We start from the raw sequence: 17,806 nt of genomic DNA, 5'->3' as shown, positions 1-17,806 counted from the left end.
GAAGTAGGGCTTGTCTATCTCTATGTTTAATAATTATTCCAAAGCCATGACAATGAAAAAGATGGCTCCTTTTTGTGTTTAACCTAACCCTATAATAACACTGGTCACTGCTCATTTGTGACAGTTCTTTTGGTAGCAATTTTTCATTGATGTGACTTCTGAACAAGTACCCTATGTTCCTACAAAACTAACAAGAAATGAAAATGTCTGTGTAGGTATAAGCATGACAATGTCTAGAAGAGCATTTTAAAATAACTGTAAAATATAATAAAAGATATGTAGGTATTGTTTCATGTAGTAGAAGAAAGTTTCAAAGATGATTCAATAAAATGAGATACATCAGTAGAGATGTGTAAAGACTGAGTGAGTTGTGTAAAAAAAGGACTGACTCTTTTCAATGGACTACTCTGTCAAAGCCTATAGGAAGTTGAAGAGTGAGTTACTCATTATTGAATCTGACTCATTGACTGAGTAGTCCTCTGAAGAAAAGGTGAGTAGTTTTCTTTCCTATAACTCACCCACTCTTTTAGTATGCACTGTATGCAGTAAGTTACACTTGATCAAGGATTGGGCTTAATTGGTTAAAGTTAATGTCACCGTGCAATTTTTATGACATTCAAACAGCTCAATTTTCCCTCATGAGACTGACTGCACCCCAATGGCCGACATGTCCCAGACAGTCATACAGCTACCAACCATGGAGAATGTTTCCTAACAGTAATGATCTAGTCAGAAATTAATCTGTGTTCACTCAACCCAATTGATGTAGACTGAAACCATACACTTTGACAACATAGATTTTTGTAGGATGTAGGTACCTTGTCAATCGAGAACTATATGTGTGGACTGTGGTCACAGCTTAAGGTTCGTTCTTGGAACAGCTACTTACAGTTCTATCCATGAAACCTCTTCGAAAAAAGGGGGGGATCTGATAGGTTAAGTAAGAAGCGGTATGGGATATTGATGATTCAAATGTCAATCACTCTCTACAGGGTGTACCTAGCTTTGTAATACACCCTGTATGCTTCACTCCTCAGTGTTATGTCGGTGTGGTGATCCATTGGAACTCACTGCCACCCCCTTCCCCCTCTGTATCACAGTCTGAATTTATCACAGCCGGCAAGGAAAGGGGATGTCCTAGAGATTGAGCTTTGGCGAACGGCAAACTGAGCGGTTTCGCGGGCGCAGGAGTCGTGGTGATATGTACGGTTGCTAACTTGGAGGTCGAGGGTTCGATTGGGAAGCTGGGAGCGAGGGTGGGCGCTGGAACCTCGTCTTCGTCCTGAAGGGAGAAATTTTTGACACATTAACTCGTGCAATATTTGTGTGTTTTAGACAAGTGGGGAAAGAAATGTTCTACACGGAGAAAAAAATGGTGACAAGGTGCCACAAGTTTAGGGTGGAAGAACTCTATTTTTGTGTTATTTCCCCTGATTTAGGCTGTTGGAATGCTATATTATAGTGTCGAGCTTCCCGATATAGAGCTCAATATTAGAGTGCCGGAACCCAGTCACCCGATTGGGCTGGCGGCACCCTAGTTTTTTTCTCAGTGCATAGCTGATGGTGAGTGGCTGGCCTAAAGGGAAACTATTCATTTGTGTGTAGGAAGATCATAGTAGAACCTCAGTATAAAATGTATAGCAAGGTTGCCAAAATTATAAAGTCGGTTCCCTCTCTAACATGGGATCAGGTGCCAAGATCAATACAGAGTGATTCAATGATCCTTTTTTTATTATTTTTTTATGGGGCAGTTTCAAAGGCGCGGGGCCCCCAGTTTGGGCTGATCGAACTTGAAATTTTCAGCGCCGCAGGCGAAATTTTTCAAAAAGTAGGTAGATATGTGTCTCATGCTTTGTCACAAGTTAATTTTTGACGTACCTAATTCGTAGATATTTTCTTATCCTAATTTTCGCTGAACGCTAAAGTGAGCAAAATAAAATAGAGTGCCGCAGGCGAAATTTTTGAAAATTTTGCTAGATATTTTCTTATCCTAATTTTAGCTGAACGCTAAAGTGAGCAAAATAAATTAGAGCGCCGCAGGCGAAATTTTTGAAAATTTTGGTCCACAATCTTGAGAAATCCAGTCTCACCAAAAGTAAATTTTTCAGCGCCGCAGGCGATTTTTTTTTTTTTTTAGAAAAAACCCATAATATCTAGTGTAAGTCCTCAAAGCGCGGGGCCCCCAAAAGCGCGGGGCCCGTGGCAGTCTGCCATTCTGCCTTATGGGTAATCCGGCCCTGCATGTCTTACTGACATTTTGTTTTGTTGGACCAAATGTAGATAGGTGGGTAGGTATATTACCTAAGAAAACATTAAAATAAACACACTTCCAAAAAGTAGTGGTTTACTTTGTCCAACTGACTTTGGGTATATCAAAGTGCTCTGTCAAACTGTCCAAGTGCCGATTGAATTCTTCAACTCGTTGTTTGTGAGTCATAGATGCTTTCTGTAGGATTCTTTCCTTCTGAATTTTTTCTTGTTGTTTCTGGAATGCTATCTGTGCTTTGGTTAGTTGTAGGGTGTTGGTGTTAACAGCCGATTGCTTTTTTCTGTAGGATTCTTTCCTTCTGAATTTTTTCTTGTTGCTTCTGGAATGCTATCTGTGCTTTGGTTAGTTGTAGGGTGTTGGTGTTACCAGCCGATTGCTTAGCTATTTCATCTGCTGAGGTGTTCAGTTTTTCTTTGAGTTCTTTTTCTTCTTTGTCCTTTTTCTTTTTCCTGCAAAAGAATAAAATAAAATTAATCGGTAGGTACAAAGACTCACCTCCAAAGGCTATTGAAAGCATTTGAGTAGGCTTCATTTCTTTATTTATTTTATTTTTAATTCATACCTATCCATACGCATCAGCTGCACAAAGACGGTGCAATATAGGTACATATGGAACTTACTTCTTGGAAGCCGATTGCTTAGCTATTTCATCTGCTGAGGTGTTCAGTTTTTCTTTGAGTTCTTTTTCTTCTTTGTCCTTTTTCTTTTTCCTGCAAAAGAAAAAAATTAAATTGATTGGTAGGTACAAAGACTCCACCTCCAAAGGCTATTGAAAGCATTTGAGTAGGCTTCATTTCTTTATTTATTTTATTTTTAATTCATACCTATCCATGCACATCAGCTGCACAAAGACAGTGCAATATAGGTACATATGGAACTTACTTCTTGGAAGCCATTTATTGTGTCCCTCTATCATAGCATGGATGGACACATAGACTAGGGGACACAAAAGTCCGCATTTACTGCAATGCTGAAAAAAAGCTCTCTAAACTCTTATTTTGTTTAGGAGTTTAGCACAGTATGATAAAGTACATTTGTTACTGATATTACCTAACAACCATGAGTTCATGAGTGAAACTATAATAAAGCATCAGGTGAAGTTGAAAAGCTATGTCATTTTTCATTTTCAAAATACAAGCTTATTTACTTAGCTAATTAGGTAAGATTCCTATAAAAATTCAACAAAAAGTCATAAAAAAAAATCTATGTAAAATTGTTCATACAGAATATCCCAACCAACCAACGGGCGGGCGGGATTAATACACTGAGAAAAAGTGACTGGTAGGGTGATTTCGTTCACGAGAGCTACCCTGACGGTACCTCACGCCCACGCCTCGACTGGGGTTTTGACACTTTTTTTTCCAGTACATGCACCCCCTGAACGACAGGGAACTTTTCACCGCAAAGTACCTATTCCTGGGTTATACTCACTTCTTCTTTTTCTTCGCCTTTTCCCGTATACAGACGGGGTCGGATTTTTTCGTCAGCCTCTCAATGAGCCCTAACTAGGGTGATCGCCTTTGGGCTGACATTTGGTTTTGGCTACAAAATTTATGAGTGGATACCGTTCGCACTCAACCTTTGCTAATTCTTTAGCAAGGAAAATTCAGACTGGTATACTCCCTGTTTAAAGTCCCCCCAGCTAGACTAAGCTGGTCTACTCCCTGTTTAAGGTCCCCCAGCCATCAGACCAATTGTATTCGATTAGGTAAAATTTAATTCAGTCAAACATGTTTGAACCAATGAGATTGTGAGATTTCGCTGTGTTTACGTTCAAAGCGGAATCTCATTGGTTCAGCCATGTTTGACTGAATTAAATTTCACATAATGGAATACAACTCCGGTTATACTCACTACTGGCCGTATTCCGCGTGGTACCGTTATTGTTGTGCGCAATCTGACTGCACGAGTATAGAAGAAGTGCGGCAGCGTGAGCCGCGCCTGCCCGGGTGGAAGTCACCAGGATCCCGTTTGAGCCGCGCCTGATATACCGGGTGTCCAGGGCTGCGGTCGAGGAGGACCGGGAGTCGAGCTTGAAACTCGATGTGCGCAGGGGGATGGCTGGAAAAAAGTGAGACACACTGTAATTTTAATCACTGTATGAAAATAACTAGGATTAGGCATGCCGATGTGCGAACGTCTCCTGGGGCATCCCCCCGGTATATGCCTTTTTGGGCCCCCCCCCCCCCTCCTTGACAAAATCCTGAATAGGTCCCTGCCCCTGGTCCATCAGTATTTTTACTGTTGGGCCCCCTTTGGCAAAATCCTGGATACAGCCCTGGTGGCTCCAGCCATAAGTAGGTAGGTACCTACTTTAATCAATCACAGTTGATCTTGTGACACAGTTTCCTCTTCACCCCTTTTAAGTTAAAAAGTGAAACTGCAGAGGAAATGAATAACAACACTGTTCAAACATGAATCTAAAATAGTTCACACACAGAAAATCTTATATTTCAACCTGTTTGGGATACATTTGTTTTTACGAAGATTACTTACTTAAATCCTAATTAATAATATTTATCCAATACAAACACACTATAGAAAACTATACAAAGTAATTTAATATTAATATAAGAATAAGAAGTAGGGCGGCGCTGAAAATTTTAAGTTCGATCAGCCCAAACTGGGGGCCCCGCGCCTTTGAAACTGCCCCGGGCCCCGCGGGGGGGTAATCCGGCCCTGTATTCCAAAGCCATGACAATGAAAAAGATGGCTCCTTTTTGTGTTTAACCTAACCCTATAATAACACTGGTCACTGCTCATTTGTGACAGTTCTTTTGGTAGCAATTTTTCATTGATGTGACTTCTGAACAAGTACCCTATGTTCCTACAAAACTAACAAGAAATGAAAATGTCTGTGTAGGTATAAGCATGACAATGTCTAGAAGAGCATTTTAAAATAACTGTAAAATATAATAAAAGATATGTAGGTATTGTTTCATGTAGTAGAAGAAAGTTTCAAAGATGATTCAATAAAATGAGATACATCAGTAGAGATGTGTAAAGACTGAGTGAGTTGTGTAAAAAAAGGACTGACTCTTTTCAATGGACTACTCTGTCAAAGCCTATAGGAAGTTGAAGAGTGAGTTACTCATTATTGAATCTGACTCATTGACTGAGTAGTCCTCTGAAGAAAAGGTGAGTACTTAGTTTTCTTTCCTATAACTCACCCACTCTTTTAGTATGCAGTAAGTTACACTTGATCAAGGATTGGGCTTAATTGGTTAAAGTTAATGTCACCGTGAAATTTTTATGACATTCAAACAGCTCAATTTTCCCTCATGAGACTGAGTGCACCCCAATGGCCGACATGTCCCAGACAGTCAACAGTCATACAGCTACCAACCATGGAGAATGTTTCCTAACAGTAATGATCTAGTCAGAAATTAATCTGAATAAAGCTGTGTTCACTCAACCCAATTGATGTAGATTGAAACCATACACTTTGACAACATAGATTTATGTACCTAGGTACCTTGTCAATCGAGAACTATGTGTGGACTGTGGTCTCAGCTTAAGGTTCGTTCTTGGAACAGCTACTTACAGTTCTATCCATGAAACCTCTTCAAAAAAGGGGGGGAATCTGATTGGTTACTTAAGGAAGAAGCGGCATGGGATATGGGATGATTCAAATGTCAATCACTCTCTACAGGGTGTACCTAGCTTTGTAATACACCCTGTATTCTTTACTCCTCAATGTTATGTCGGTGTGGTGATCCATTGGAACTCACTGCCACCCCCTTCCCCCTCTGTATCACAGTCTGAATTGATCACAGCCGGCAAGGAGAGGGGATACTTTTACTGTGAAAGTTATTGATACTTTGTTTTGCAATGATTACTCTTTACGGATAAGTTTACGATAAAAACACTACTTTTTCAACGACAATTATTATAAATAGTACTATGTACAACACTACACAAAAAGCCCACTCTGAGGCTTAGGTGTAGGGGCCGCTGCCCCAAGGGATGAGTTAGGCTTATACGAATCTAAAAAGTAAAAATGTACAACACTAGGGAAGAATGAATGTTTGTGGGGCCGTCAGCAACAGCAGGTAGCGGTGGGTGGGAGTTGCTGGGCGCAGGGCGGGGTTACACTTGCGTCACGCGTGAGCTGTGGGAGGTCTTACCATTGTTGCTCGAGTAAATTATGGGCGTGGAAATGTTGGCGTTCCCGAACGAGCGAGGTTTGGAGCCGACGAACAGTTTGAGAACGAAACAGATGGCGGCTGTAAATATGGCCAGCCCTGAGGCCACTCCGAGGAGGGTCTGTAGGTCAGACTTGATCACGACCAAGTCTGAAATTAAACAAGGGAAACTGGACGTTAGCAGAGGGGAAAGAGTGTTCGATCGACATGATGTGCCATAAGTGCCAAATTTGCTGGTACAAAGCTACAAAGTCTCATGCTACGTTCTACCAATCTACGTCCTATAACCAAAACGATTCTATTCTATTCTACAAAGCAAGATGGAAAATAACATTGTTTTTAAGCAGCTATAACTGCTGAGCCTAAACAACATTTTTAAGGGGTAAGTTTCACCGATATAAACTCAAAATCAACTATGTACTTACACATCTGTGTAGAATTTCAAAGTGTCAAAAAGTACCAAACATAATAAGGTAAATTTACAATTTATGTTAGCCCGGTTTAACAGTCAGATGAGTTATCGCCCAAACAGCAAAGTGGAACAGGGTTACCAATGGGCGTTTGATCATCTGTTGGTTAACTTCAAAAATTATCCAATAGAATAGAATATAGGTACCTTGTTTATCCTGCTGGGATAGGACTGAAAAGTCCCTTTACCCCAGAAGTCTAACCAAGGTCTTATAAATTTTGACATATTATGGGAAGTATTCTTCCCATAATGTGTCGTTCGGGACGGGAACATTAGTTCATGTTTATGACAAGTAGTTAAGGCTTGAGTGACTGTCAGACCGGGCACTAATGAAATAACTCATTTTACGAAACAAAAGTTCAGTGTGTCCTTAAAGTTGTTTCTCAAAGAAATTTCATTTTCTCTCTCTCCCTTCCTCCCGAATTTATTACATTGGACGTGTGAGTAGCCCAGTTCCAAAAGGGGACAAACGAGTTTTCGGGGTCAAAACTGGACATTTCGGAACTTTGACCTTAATATAACTAATTAACGTCAACTTTGCCAGAATTACCATACACATCACCAGATTCCCTTAGATATTAGCTTTTTTCAAGACCAAAACCATTAAAAACGGCTGCTTGTTTCATAAGATGTGAGTTTTTCGTGTTTTCCCCAAAAAAAGTTCATCCGGGCGATGTCCACTTTTGGAACTGGACTACTCATGTCCTTTCCTTACTCATCTTATTATTGCCTTTAAGAACACCCTGCTAGTGAATACAAATTAAAAATAACCACACCAAAAATGCAGCAAAACAAATACTGAACGCATAAAAAAATATAATAGAAAATAAACTGATTTTTACTTACGGCATATGTCTACTCAATACAAGATAAATGCGGTGATGCAAGCACAAAACACAAATGCGAGAAGGTGAGAAGGGAGAAGAGAAGGCGACGTTGCCAAATTGAATTCAACGAGCACTGAGAGAAATGTTTACAACGAGCACACTGAAAGTTTGTTTACTTTTCTATTGTTTGTTTTTTAGCAGGTACGAAAAAAGAGGAAAAAATCTGGTTTACTTTTACTGCTGAAAGTTTGTTTACTTTTCTATTGTTTGTTTTTTAGCAGGTACGAAAAAAGAGGAAAAAATCTGGTTTACTTTTACTGGTGAAAGTACTTTTACTATTCCTGGCATTTTTTTAAGAACTGAATACCTAATACTTATCGATCCATTGTTCAAGTCAGTAGGTTACCTGCATTTTGATCCAGATAATTTTCAATGGTAAATTGGTCATTCAGTAGGGTAAGTAAGATTATTAACAAGGTAAGATTTGGTAAGTATAAAGCTATGTACAGACAGTGCGAGGCTGCTCGCTTCGAATGCCTCAGGACGCATGCTCGGACTGTGTGTACCGGGGATGCTCGCTACGCGCTGCTCGGGTCGCACTGATCGAGGTGAGCGGGGAGCTTGTCGGTAAACGGCAGTGCTCAAAGGCGCCTCGTAGCGAGCTGTTCGAATAGTCTGTACCTCTCTGCATCTGCCTCAGCTACTCAGTTCCGAACATAATTGAAAATTATTGGGTCATTTGGGTGGTTCGCGTGCTCGCATCGAGCATTTGTGTTTGTAAATTTTCGTCGTTCCGCGTTTGCCTGACCTGAGGCAGATGTAGCGAGGCATTCGAAGCGAGCAGCCTCGCACTGTCTGTACAAGGCTTGAAGCATATAAAGATTATAAAGCTGTATCCACTATCCACACATAGTCGACGAACGTCGATCGACGAGGTGAATCTATGTTGTCTATGCAGTGTGGACGGTTTCAGTCGACATCGATCAACGGCCGGCCTTCGATTATGTGTGGACGCAGCTTAAGTACTGTTATTGTGCATTTGAAAATGCTGTTAAGTCGCAGTTACTATGAACTTCTTTGAATGCTTATCGCAGCAAATTGAGCAAAAGCTAGGAATGTATTGTGCTATTTCCCACTAATGGCCGATATTAATTGCTAAATGTGTAATAATAAAGTCAGTCTCTCTCTCTCTCTCTCTCTCTCTCTCTCTCTCTCTCTCTCTCTCTCTCTCCCTCTCTCTCTCCCTCTCTCTCTCTCCCTCTCTCCTTCTCTCTCTCTCCCTCTCCCTCCCTTCCTTCCTTTCGTTATGTGCGCGAAACACAAAACTTTTGGAAAAATGTAATGAGGGAAAGGAAAAGAGCTTGCAAGGAAAATTTTCCAGAAGAAAGAGAACACAGAATTTTGTGAAGAGAAAAGAAAAGTTTTTTCTCTTCCTCTTCTTCTTCTTCTTCTTCTTCTTCTTCTTCTTCTTCTTCTTCTTCTTCTTCTTCTTCTTCTTCTTCTTCGTCTTCTTTTCTTTTTCTTCCTCGTCTTCTCTTTTTTTCTTTTTCTTCTTTGTCTTCATTCTCTTCTTCTTGATCATCTTTTTACCTACGTTTTTTTTTTCGTCTTTGTCCCCTTCTTCTCTTTCTCCTCCTCCTCCTTCTCTTTTCCATTCTTTTTTTGGTGAATAAAACGTCGAGGCGAATAAAATGAAGACAATATTCTCTTGTACTCGATTTTTCTACTCCAGGGTCTGACAGAATAGAGTCGGTTGTTGGGCGGAATAGAAAATGTAGTAGAATGGAAGAACAAGTAGGGAAAACACGGAATAGATTAGAAGATGGCAGGATGTGTATAATTTAGAAGTTAAAGTAGAATTTTACTAGCCTAGTACTTAGTAGAAAATGTCTACTGCTATCCTGTTGGGTTAGTATTAGAAAATATGCCTACTACTGGGACACAGGTAGGGGCCAAAGGTTAAGAACATCACACAACAAAGGGACTAGGCTTCATTTTTCGGTTTTGTAAATATGTATTCTTTTACACCTATGGCATTCCTTCCTGGGAAGGTCCGTTAGTCCGTAGTGAAATTATACGTTCCAAAAGGTTTGACCAATGGTCTTTTTTGTAAATGCTCTTTCCTAATTACAGAGAAATCTTTCTCGTGCATCAAGGTTTTGCTTTGTAATTTTCTGTTTCATATGGTACTCCCCTGGAAAAGGACTGAAAAATCTCTAACCCCAAAACCTATCTACTAAATGGCCTAATGAAGGGAATTTTTACATGGTTTTTCAGATAATTATGTGAGGGTAATGAAAGCAATTTTGATGCGGTATATTGTTTGAATGTGAGGGCATGCATATGAGGACATAGGCACACTAGGCTAAAAATAGAGTGGAGAGCATAGCGCATCGGTAAAGACAGAAGGAAGCGACGAATTCGAACCGCATAGACCTGAGAACAGAAACCTCTATGCTCTTTGCTTTCCGCTCCAGAAAGAATTAGCCTGTAAGGGGTAAGTTTCACCGATATAAACTCAAAATCAACTATGTACTTACACATCTGTGTAGAATTTCAAAGTGTCAAAAAGTACCAAATATGATAAGGTAAATTTACAATTTACGTAAGCCCGGTTTAACAGTCAGATGAGGTATCGCCCAAACAGCAAAGTGATACAGGGTTACCAATGGGCGTTTGATCATCTGTTGGTTAACTTCAAAAACTATCCAATAGAATAGAATAGAATATAGGTACCTTGTTTATCCTGCTGGGATAGGACTGAAAAGTCCCTTTGCCCAAGCAGTCTAACCAAGGTCTTATAAATTTTGACATATTATGGGAAGATCCCATAATGCGTCGTTCGGGACGGGAACATTAGTTCATGTTTATGACAAGTAGTTAAGGCTTGAGTGACTGTCAGACCGGGCACTAATGAAATAACTCATTTTACGAAACAAAAGTTCAGTGTGTCCTTAAAGTTGTTTCTCAAAGAAACTTCATTTCCTCTCTCTCCCCTCCTCTCTCTCTCCCTTCCTCATTCCTTCCTCCCGAATTTATTACATTGGACATGTGAGTAGCCCAGTTCCAAAAGTGGACAAATCGAGTTATCGGTTCCAAAACTGGACATTTCGGAACTTTGACCTTCGGACCTTTGAACTAATTAATGTCAACTTTGCCAGAATTACCATACACATCACCAAATTCCCTTAGATATTGGTTTTTTTCAAGACCAAAACCATTAAATACGGCTGCTTGTTTAAAAGATGTGAGTTTTTCGTGTTTTCCCTAAAAAAAAGTTCATCCGAGAGATGTCCACTTTTGAACTCGACTACTCATGTCCTTTCCTTACTCATCTTATTATTGCCTTTAAGAACACCCTGCTAGTGAATGCAAATTAAAAGTAAGTTTGCTCCTTGACAAATGGAATAGAATATACCTCATTTATATACAGCTAGGAAAAGTCCCTTTACCGCCTCAGTTAAGAGGTATCTACATATTCTATACATATATGTTGGTGAAACCCGCCAATGTTGAAAGCTCCAAACAGTTCTAAGTTTTAATAATGTCAGGGTGCTTCCGTACTCATTGTTATCGATAGCGGAATAAAGCAAAGGAATAAAGGGCGAAGTAGGAAGTATAATAAAGAACCAAGTAGGGAGTATAAGAACACGGCAGTGTATACCCTATAATTTGGGAAGGGGAAGGATGTTAACATCACCTGGGGAAGTATAAAAAGATAAAAACTCCAATAGATAGTCAACTCTCGGAACTCTCACAGTGAAACTTTTGTTTCAATAGAAAACTCCGATGATAGTTCTATTTTTTTCAGCCTCGTGAGGAAAATGAGTAGCTATGTAATATAATGCGCATAGCGACCGGTGACAGCATGGTAGGTAAACATTGGATTTTAGGATCATTGAGATATTGGGAAAATCCTACAATGCTGCAGTGAGCACAAAGTTGTGACATAATAACACAAAAAAACTGCATTTACATTTATTTACAATAAATAAATAATAAAATAATAATAATAATATTGTGCTATTTAGGAAATAGGGGATAATGTCTTGGACAGATGTTCCCCATTTGATCCTTTATCTTTACGCAGATGTGCAACTTTAGAGATTTTCTCAGAACGTCGTATTTTTGTCCTTTGCATTTAAGTTTGCTCCTTGACAAATGGAATAGAATATACCTCATTTATATACAGCTAGGAAAAGTCCCTTTACCGCCTCAGTTAAGAGGTATTTACATATTCTATACATATATGTTGGTGAAACCCGCCACTGTTGAAAGCTCCAAACCGTTCTAAGTTTTAATAATGTCAGGGTGCTTCCGTACTCATTGTTATCGATAGCGGAATAAAGCAAAGGAATAAAGGACGAAGTAGGAAGTATAATAAAGAACCAAGTAGGGAGTATAAGAACACGGCAGTGTATACCCTATAATTTGGGAAGGGGAAGGATGTTAACATCACCTGGGGAAGTATAAAAACTCCAATAGATAGTCAACTCTCGGAACTCTCGCAGTGAAACTTTTGTTTCAATAGAAAACTCCGATGATAGTTCTGTTTTTTATATTTTATTTATTTTCAAAACTTTTTTTTTTCTTTTAGCATGTAGGTAGGAGTAGCGCTTTCAACGACCGTCACGTCATCAGACTTTTGCTAGGGTTTACCAGCTCGGGATTGAGATGAAACGGGGATTTCCCCATACTTAATAGCCAGGTCAACCTCGGATTGAACTCAATTCTGAGGCAATCCACGGTGTTAAAACTCGACCTTTGTGTCTCGTCACATTTGCTGATTTCAAACGGAACTCTCGGCCTTTAAGATTTTCTTCATCGGAAAATTGAGGCGACAGACAGCAGGTTCTCCTTTCGCCTGTTAAGGGTGGACGGAGGGGACTACTTAAGAAAGGCTTTTCTTTGCGAGTGTTGTCAGTTGAACACATATGCTACCTACCATAAAAAAGCTCATAATGTTAAGTTTTGGCAAAGTTACAGAAAACGGAACAGTGTACATTTGCATAAAATTTGCTGATTGTATAAAATTCGGATATACACTTAGGCCTCTCGCACACTAGAAGCGTAATCGAGCGACTTTTCCTAGCGCGGAGGCGCTTGATGAGGACCCCTGAAAATTCAAAACCATGAAAATGATACAGATTACAAATCTCTCACACTGAGAGAGATCTATCTAGTCACGCGACTCTAGTTTACAAAGCCTGTATCATACGTTTGTATTTTCAGGCGACCGGCGAAGCATCGCTGTCGCGCGACTACGTTTCCAATGTAAGCGCGGCCTTGCTTACCTTTCGAACAGAACTCACCTATTGTCGGAAGCTAGGAGGGCGGAAGAATGCAAATATTCACCAATATCATGACAACACTTGGCAAGACTTGACATATTGATTTGTTCCACTGTTTTGATAACAAAGGCTTCCTTACAGGGCCGTATTTAAGGGAGCAGGATGGTCTTAGCCCCCTGAAAATCATAGCGTGTGTACCAGATATCACCTATCTTTGGACCACTCTTTTGATAACAAAGGCTTCCATCCAGGGCCGTATTTACGGGGGCAAGATGGTCTTAGGGGGTAAGGCCCCTTGAAAATCATAGCGTGTGTACCAGATATTACCTATCTTTGGCCCACTCTTTTGATAACAAAGGCTTCCTTCCAAGGGCGTATTTAGGGGCTACGGGGCTCGTAGGAACCAGGGGGCTTTAGGGGGCCCCTGAAAATCGTAGCGTGTGTACGTCTTCATCATCAAACAAATCTCCTCCTAAACCTCTTCTCTTCCTCCCTGTTTTAAGCTCTCTTTATTCCTATACCTCCCAAACTCTGCTAGCCCTTTCCTCTTTATAAATTCCCCCCTCCCAGACTCAACTGTTCCCCCTCCCTCTCCTATACCTATCGTTAATCTTCCCTCTAGCAATATTTTGTGACGTCCCTCCCAATATGGATATCTCTTCTCCTATATAATTTTCTCTTCCCTCCCATTTCTACATCACCACCCCCTTCCCAATACAGTCGAATGTGGATATAAGAGAATCCAGGGGACTAAACGCTGAAATTCTGTTTCGTGTTAATATAGGCCGGGCGGTGCTGCGAACTCTTGACGTTCGCGCGCCTCCCGGCGCGCTTGATGGATGAGAGAAACGTAGTTGCAACATGTCTTGCACATTGCATACATAAATGATTTTTCCGGCGACCATAAGATTTTCGTATGTCCAATGCAGTGGTGGCGATTGCACGTTAAAAGCACTATTTCCCGATGTTTCAATTAAGTTAAGTAACGTTGCGTGTGGTTGATATCCGGATGGGTTCTATTGCTTGCTTCTGTCTTTCCCCTAACCCACTCAGGCTGGGTGAGGTGTAAGGAGGCAGGTAGATTGTCATCGAATGGAGGGTAAAAGGTAAAACCTCCTTCACTAAACATTAATATCTAACAGTGACTTTAAAAAAAAAGGTACACACAGGCTGTCTCAGACTTGAAATATTAAAATATTTTATACCGGTTGAAAGAAAATAATTTTTTATACAGGGTGTAACTCACCTTGTGCACAGCCCTTCCTCAGTCCCAGCTGTACGGGATAGAGTACGTCGCATTCACACTTGTGCGTATCCGCGTTACAATAGACATGGCGCAGGACGGGGTTACACGTTGAATTGTCCGCGCAGTAAGATCCTAGAAACTGGCCCGGCTCTGAAAACAAGAAAAGGAAAGTAATAATTGAGGGCATTCAGGACCAGACACAAAAACGAAACTAGGATCAGATTAAATCAATTGGATTAATTTTAGTCTCAAAGTTATCATTAAAATTGTGCTATAGTTTTTTGAAACTAAACATTTTTATTGTTCATTAATTTTTTACATTTAACTTTTATTTAATTGTATGAACGTACATTTTGACACCTCACATCGTACTAGATTACTAGAAGAACATGGAACAATTAAACTCTATCAGCTACCTATTGAAAGGAAACGGAACAAAAGAACAGGAATCATTAATTTTTTATTGAAGCACACACTTCCACCCAATACAATAGAGGAATAGGAAGGGCTTCTATCATACTCTAGTATTCTTGTGGGAAGGGTTTTCCTATTGTCGGAAGCTAGGAGGGCGGAAGAATGCAAATATTCACCAATATCATGACAACACTTGGCAAGACTTGACATATTGATTTGTCCCACTGTTTTGATAACAAGGGCTTCCTTACAGGGCCGTATTTAGGGAGGCAGGATGGTCTTAGCCCCCTGAAAATCATAGCGTGTGTACCAGATATCACATATCTTTGGCCCACTCTTTTGATAACAAAGGCTTCCTTCCAGGGCCGTATTTAAGGGGGTAGGGGGCTCGTAGGAATCAGGGGGCCCCTGAAAATCGTAGCGTGTGTACGTCTTCATCATCAAACAAATCTCCTCCTAACCCTCTTCTCTCCCTCCCTGTTTTAAGCTCTCTATATTCCTATACCTCCCAAACTCTGCTAGTACTTTCCTCTTTATAAATTCCCCCCTCCCAGACTCAACTGTTCCCCCTCCATCAATTCTCACCCCCTCCCTTCCTCTCCTATATCTGCCGTTAATCTTCCCTCTAGCAATATTTTGTGACGTCCCTCCCTACATGGATATCTCTTCTCCTATATAATTTTCTCTTCCCTCCCATTTCTACACCACCACCCCCCCTTCCCAATACAGTCACAATGGCCTATTTACGAAGAAAGTTTGTTACCTACTATGAAACTTTGTGAAATTCCTCCGAAACCCACACACAACACTTATTAGAGTACGAAGTAAATGGCAAATGAAGTTTTCTTTCCAAGGCGAAAATGTTTGCACAGTTATAAAATAACCCATTTTGTGTTGTTAAAGTAACCCATTTTATGTTAAAGTAGCCCATTTTACCCAAAATTTATCGTTATGGGTTTCGGTCTATGTCGTTAAGTCTGATTTAATACCTGGTCATTCGATTTAGGGAGTTTGAGGTGAGAACGGTGGAATATACCTTAGTGTCCTGATCTATTTACTTACCCAGGGTCATTTCAAACAACAATTGGTGACAATAGAAGTAAACACATCTTCGCATCCTACATTACAGCATTAATATTGATTTGCACCATACCATACCCATAGTCCAACACGAGACCACCATCGAAATTTTTCCACCAATTAGCGAAGATTATTTTGCCCATTCACCAAAATCTCTTCTCTTATTGGTCGAAGAATTTGTGGCGATCCCGTGTCAGACTTGTGGAAATCGCACTTCACCCTGTTGTATCCCATCTCCTTGTCGGAACTTAACGTTATCAAATGCATTTGAAATGAGACTTCAGTACTTCCTATCTACCGTTCTCTTCGTGTTAGCACCTTGTCTAAAGTATATTGAAACTAGAATCAAATCACTTAGGATGAGCTCTTACATCCTAATCTCAAATGCACTCTAGAAATCTATAAACGACGCAATATAACGCTGAAAGGTTTTTGTTTTGCAAGCTTACACTTCCCTCATAAAAAAGTCAAAACTTCTCCTCCTAATCTTCTCACTCGATATAATTTTATGTTGTCAACAGAAGTGCCAAAAACAACAATAAGCAGTTTTTTCCTTTTTTACGATCTCGAATAACATCATTTTGTTGTCTTTAGTGTGTAGGTACTTATACATAAGCTTCTTTGAAAATTACCAAAATAACCTTGATCTTTCTTTTTCAGATTACTTTTAAGGAAGTATGTATATCTTAACCAAAATCTACCGCAAAAGATTTGTACAACGGAATCATAGCTTATCTTCAGCATCATTTACGCCTGGGCTCACTGGGCTGAAATCATTCACTAAAACTCCCACTGAGAAGACAATGACAAGAGAATTCACACATAGAAACAGCGATGTCAATAACTTGTCTGAGGTATGTAATGATTTAATTTGTCTTTTCTTCTTATCAAGACTGGCGAGAAGCGTGAACGTCAAGAGTTGATTTTTATCCTTAACAGATAAGGTTCGTTCTCGGAACGGCTGGTTTTTCTCCTATCCTGTCTTCCTTCTTTCTTCGCTTTCGTGATGATAAAACCTTAGGAGTGACACAGTTCCCTCTATCAAACCTCTTTTTTTTTCTGTGAAGTTGTTTTTAGAAACTAGGCTATTGATAATAAGAAAACTAGGTAGCTAAAAAGATTAGAAACTGTGTGTTAAAGGCGGAAAGCACCTATATGAATTATTGGATCCACGCAAAGCATGGTGTCGGTATAAAATTCTGATGAAGTCACGTACATGGTTATGAAATATGTTTCAACACAGCTACTGACTAGCGCCTGCTTTCCTTTAGAAAAATAATTTGAATAACTTTGAAGATGATACCTTGAATAACTTTAAAGATACATTTAAGACCAGAACACTATTTAATTTGCGCTCGCCAGCCTAGTTAGCTTAGTTGGTAGGAGAAAGGGGAAATGAGATGGAGAAAGGATAACTTTTAACAGTAGACTGTCTGATTTCGATTGCATGTTTGTGATAAGAAGTACGAACATCCTATTGCCTGAGTAGTAAACGCCACCTTATCTTTTTACTTACCATAATTTTAGACTTAATTCTAAACTACTCGTTTTACTCCGTTTTACCGTTTATTTCTTGCCTATCTTATTTACCACTCTTGTTCCTTTGCCTAGTACTCTAATTTGCCACTTATTTCTTAGCCCTTACTTCAACTTATTTACCCTAATAGAGCTCTGACAAAAATCGAAAAATCGGATGGATAAAAATTAACATACTATGCAGTACCTACTTGACCACTTCAGCAGTAATCAAAACTGCTCACATACTCACGTGGAGAGATTTAGGACTGTAGGTACTTCCTACTACCTTCAATCTAAAATGTTTCTGAGATAATGAATTTGAGAGAGAGAGAGAGAGAGAGAGAGAGGGAGGTGAGTAAAGAAGGTAGAGGGATAAAATAGAGAGAGAGAAAGGGAGGGATGATGAAGTGTAGAGAGAGATAAATGGTGGTGATATAAAAAGGGGGAGAAAGAAGGAAGATAAGGATAGAAAAGAGCAGATATCAGAGAGATTGCAAAAGCAGGAGGAGAAGGAGACGAAGATAGCAAGAAAGAGAGAGAGGGGGAG

At 39.9% G+C, this 17,806-nt stretch overlaps 1 protein-coding gene across 1 annotated transcript in view; it reads right to left on the bottom strand.

The window, feature by feature from the left end:
• LOC103506526 overlaps positions 1-14,871 on the bottom strand; it is a 17,634-nt gene extending 2,763 nt beyond the window's left edge. The window contains exons 1-8 of the mRNA XM_026821567.1: positions 14,724-14,871; positions 14,248-14,397; positions 13,005-13,022; positions 6,397-6,564; positions 4,131-4,330; positions 2,890-2,966; positions 2,363-2,588; positions 1,072-1,282 (exon numbers count right to left, since the gene is read on the bottom strand). Coding sequence (XP_026677368.1) covers positions 1,072-1,282; positions 2,363-2,588; positions 2,890-2,966; positions 4,131-4,330; positions 6,397-6,564; positions 13,005-13,022; positions 14,248-14,397; positions 14,724-14,871 — 1,198 coding nt within the window. The remainder of the gene's footprint in view (positions 1-1,071; positions 1,283-2,362; positions 2,589-2,889; positions 2,967-4,130; positions 4,331-6,396; positions 6,565-13,004; positions 13,023-14,247; positions 14,398-14,723) is intronic.
• Positions 14,872-17,806: the final 2,935 nt, after the last annotated feature.

This window comes from Diaphorina citri, unplaced genomic scaffold (assembly GCF_000475195.1).
Source record: "Diaphorina citri unplaced genomic scaffold, Diaci psyllid genome assembly version 1.1 scaffold241, whole genome shotgun sequence".
NCBI lineage: Eukaryota > Metazoa > Arthropoda > Insecta > Hemiptera > Psyllidae > Diaphorina > Diaphorina citri.
This window is presented reverse-complemented; position numbering and strand designations above follow the sequence as displayed.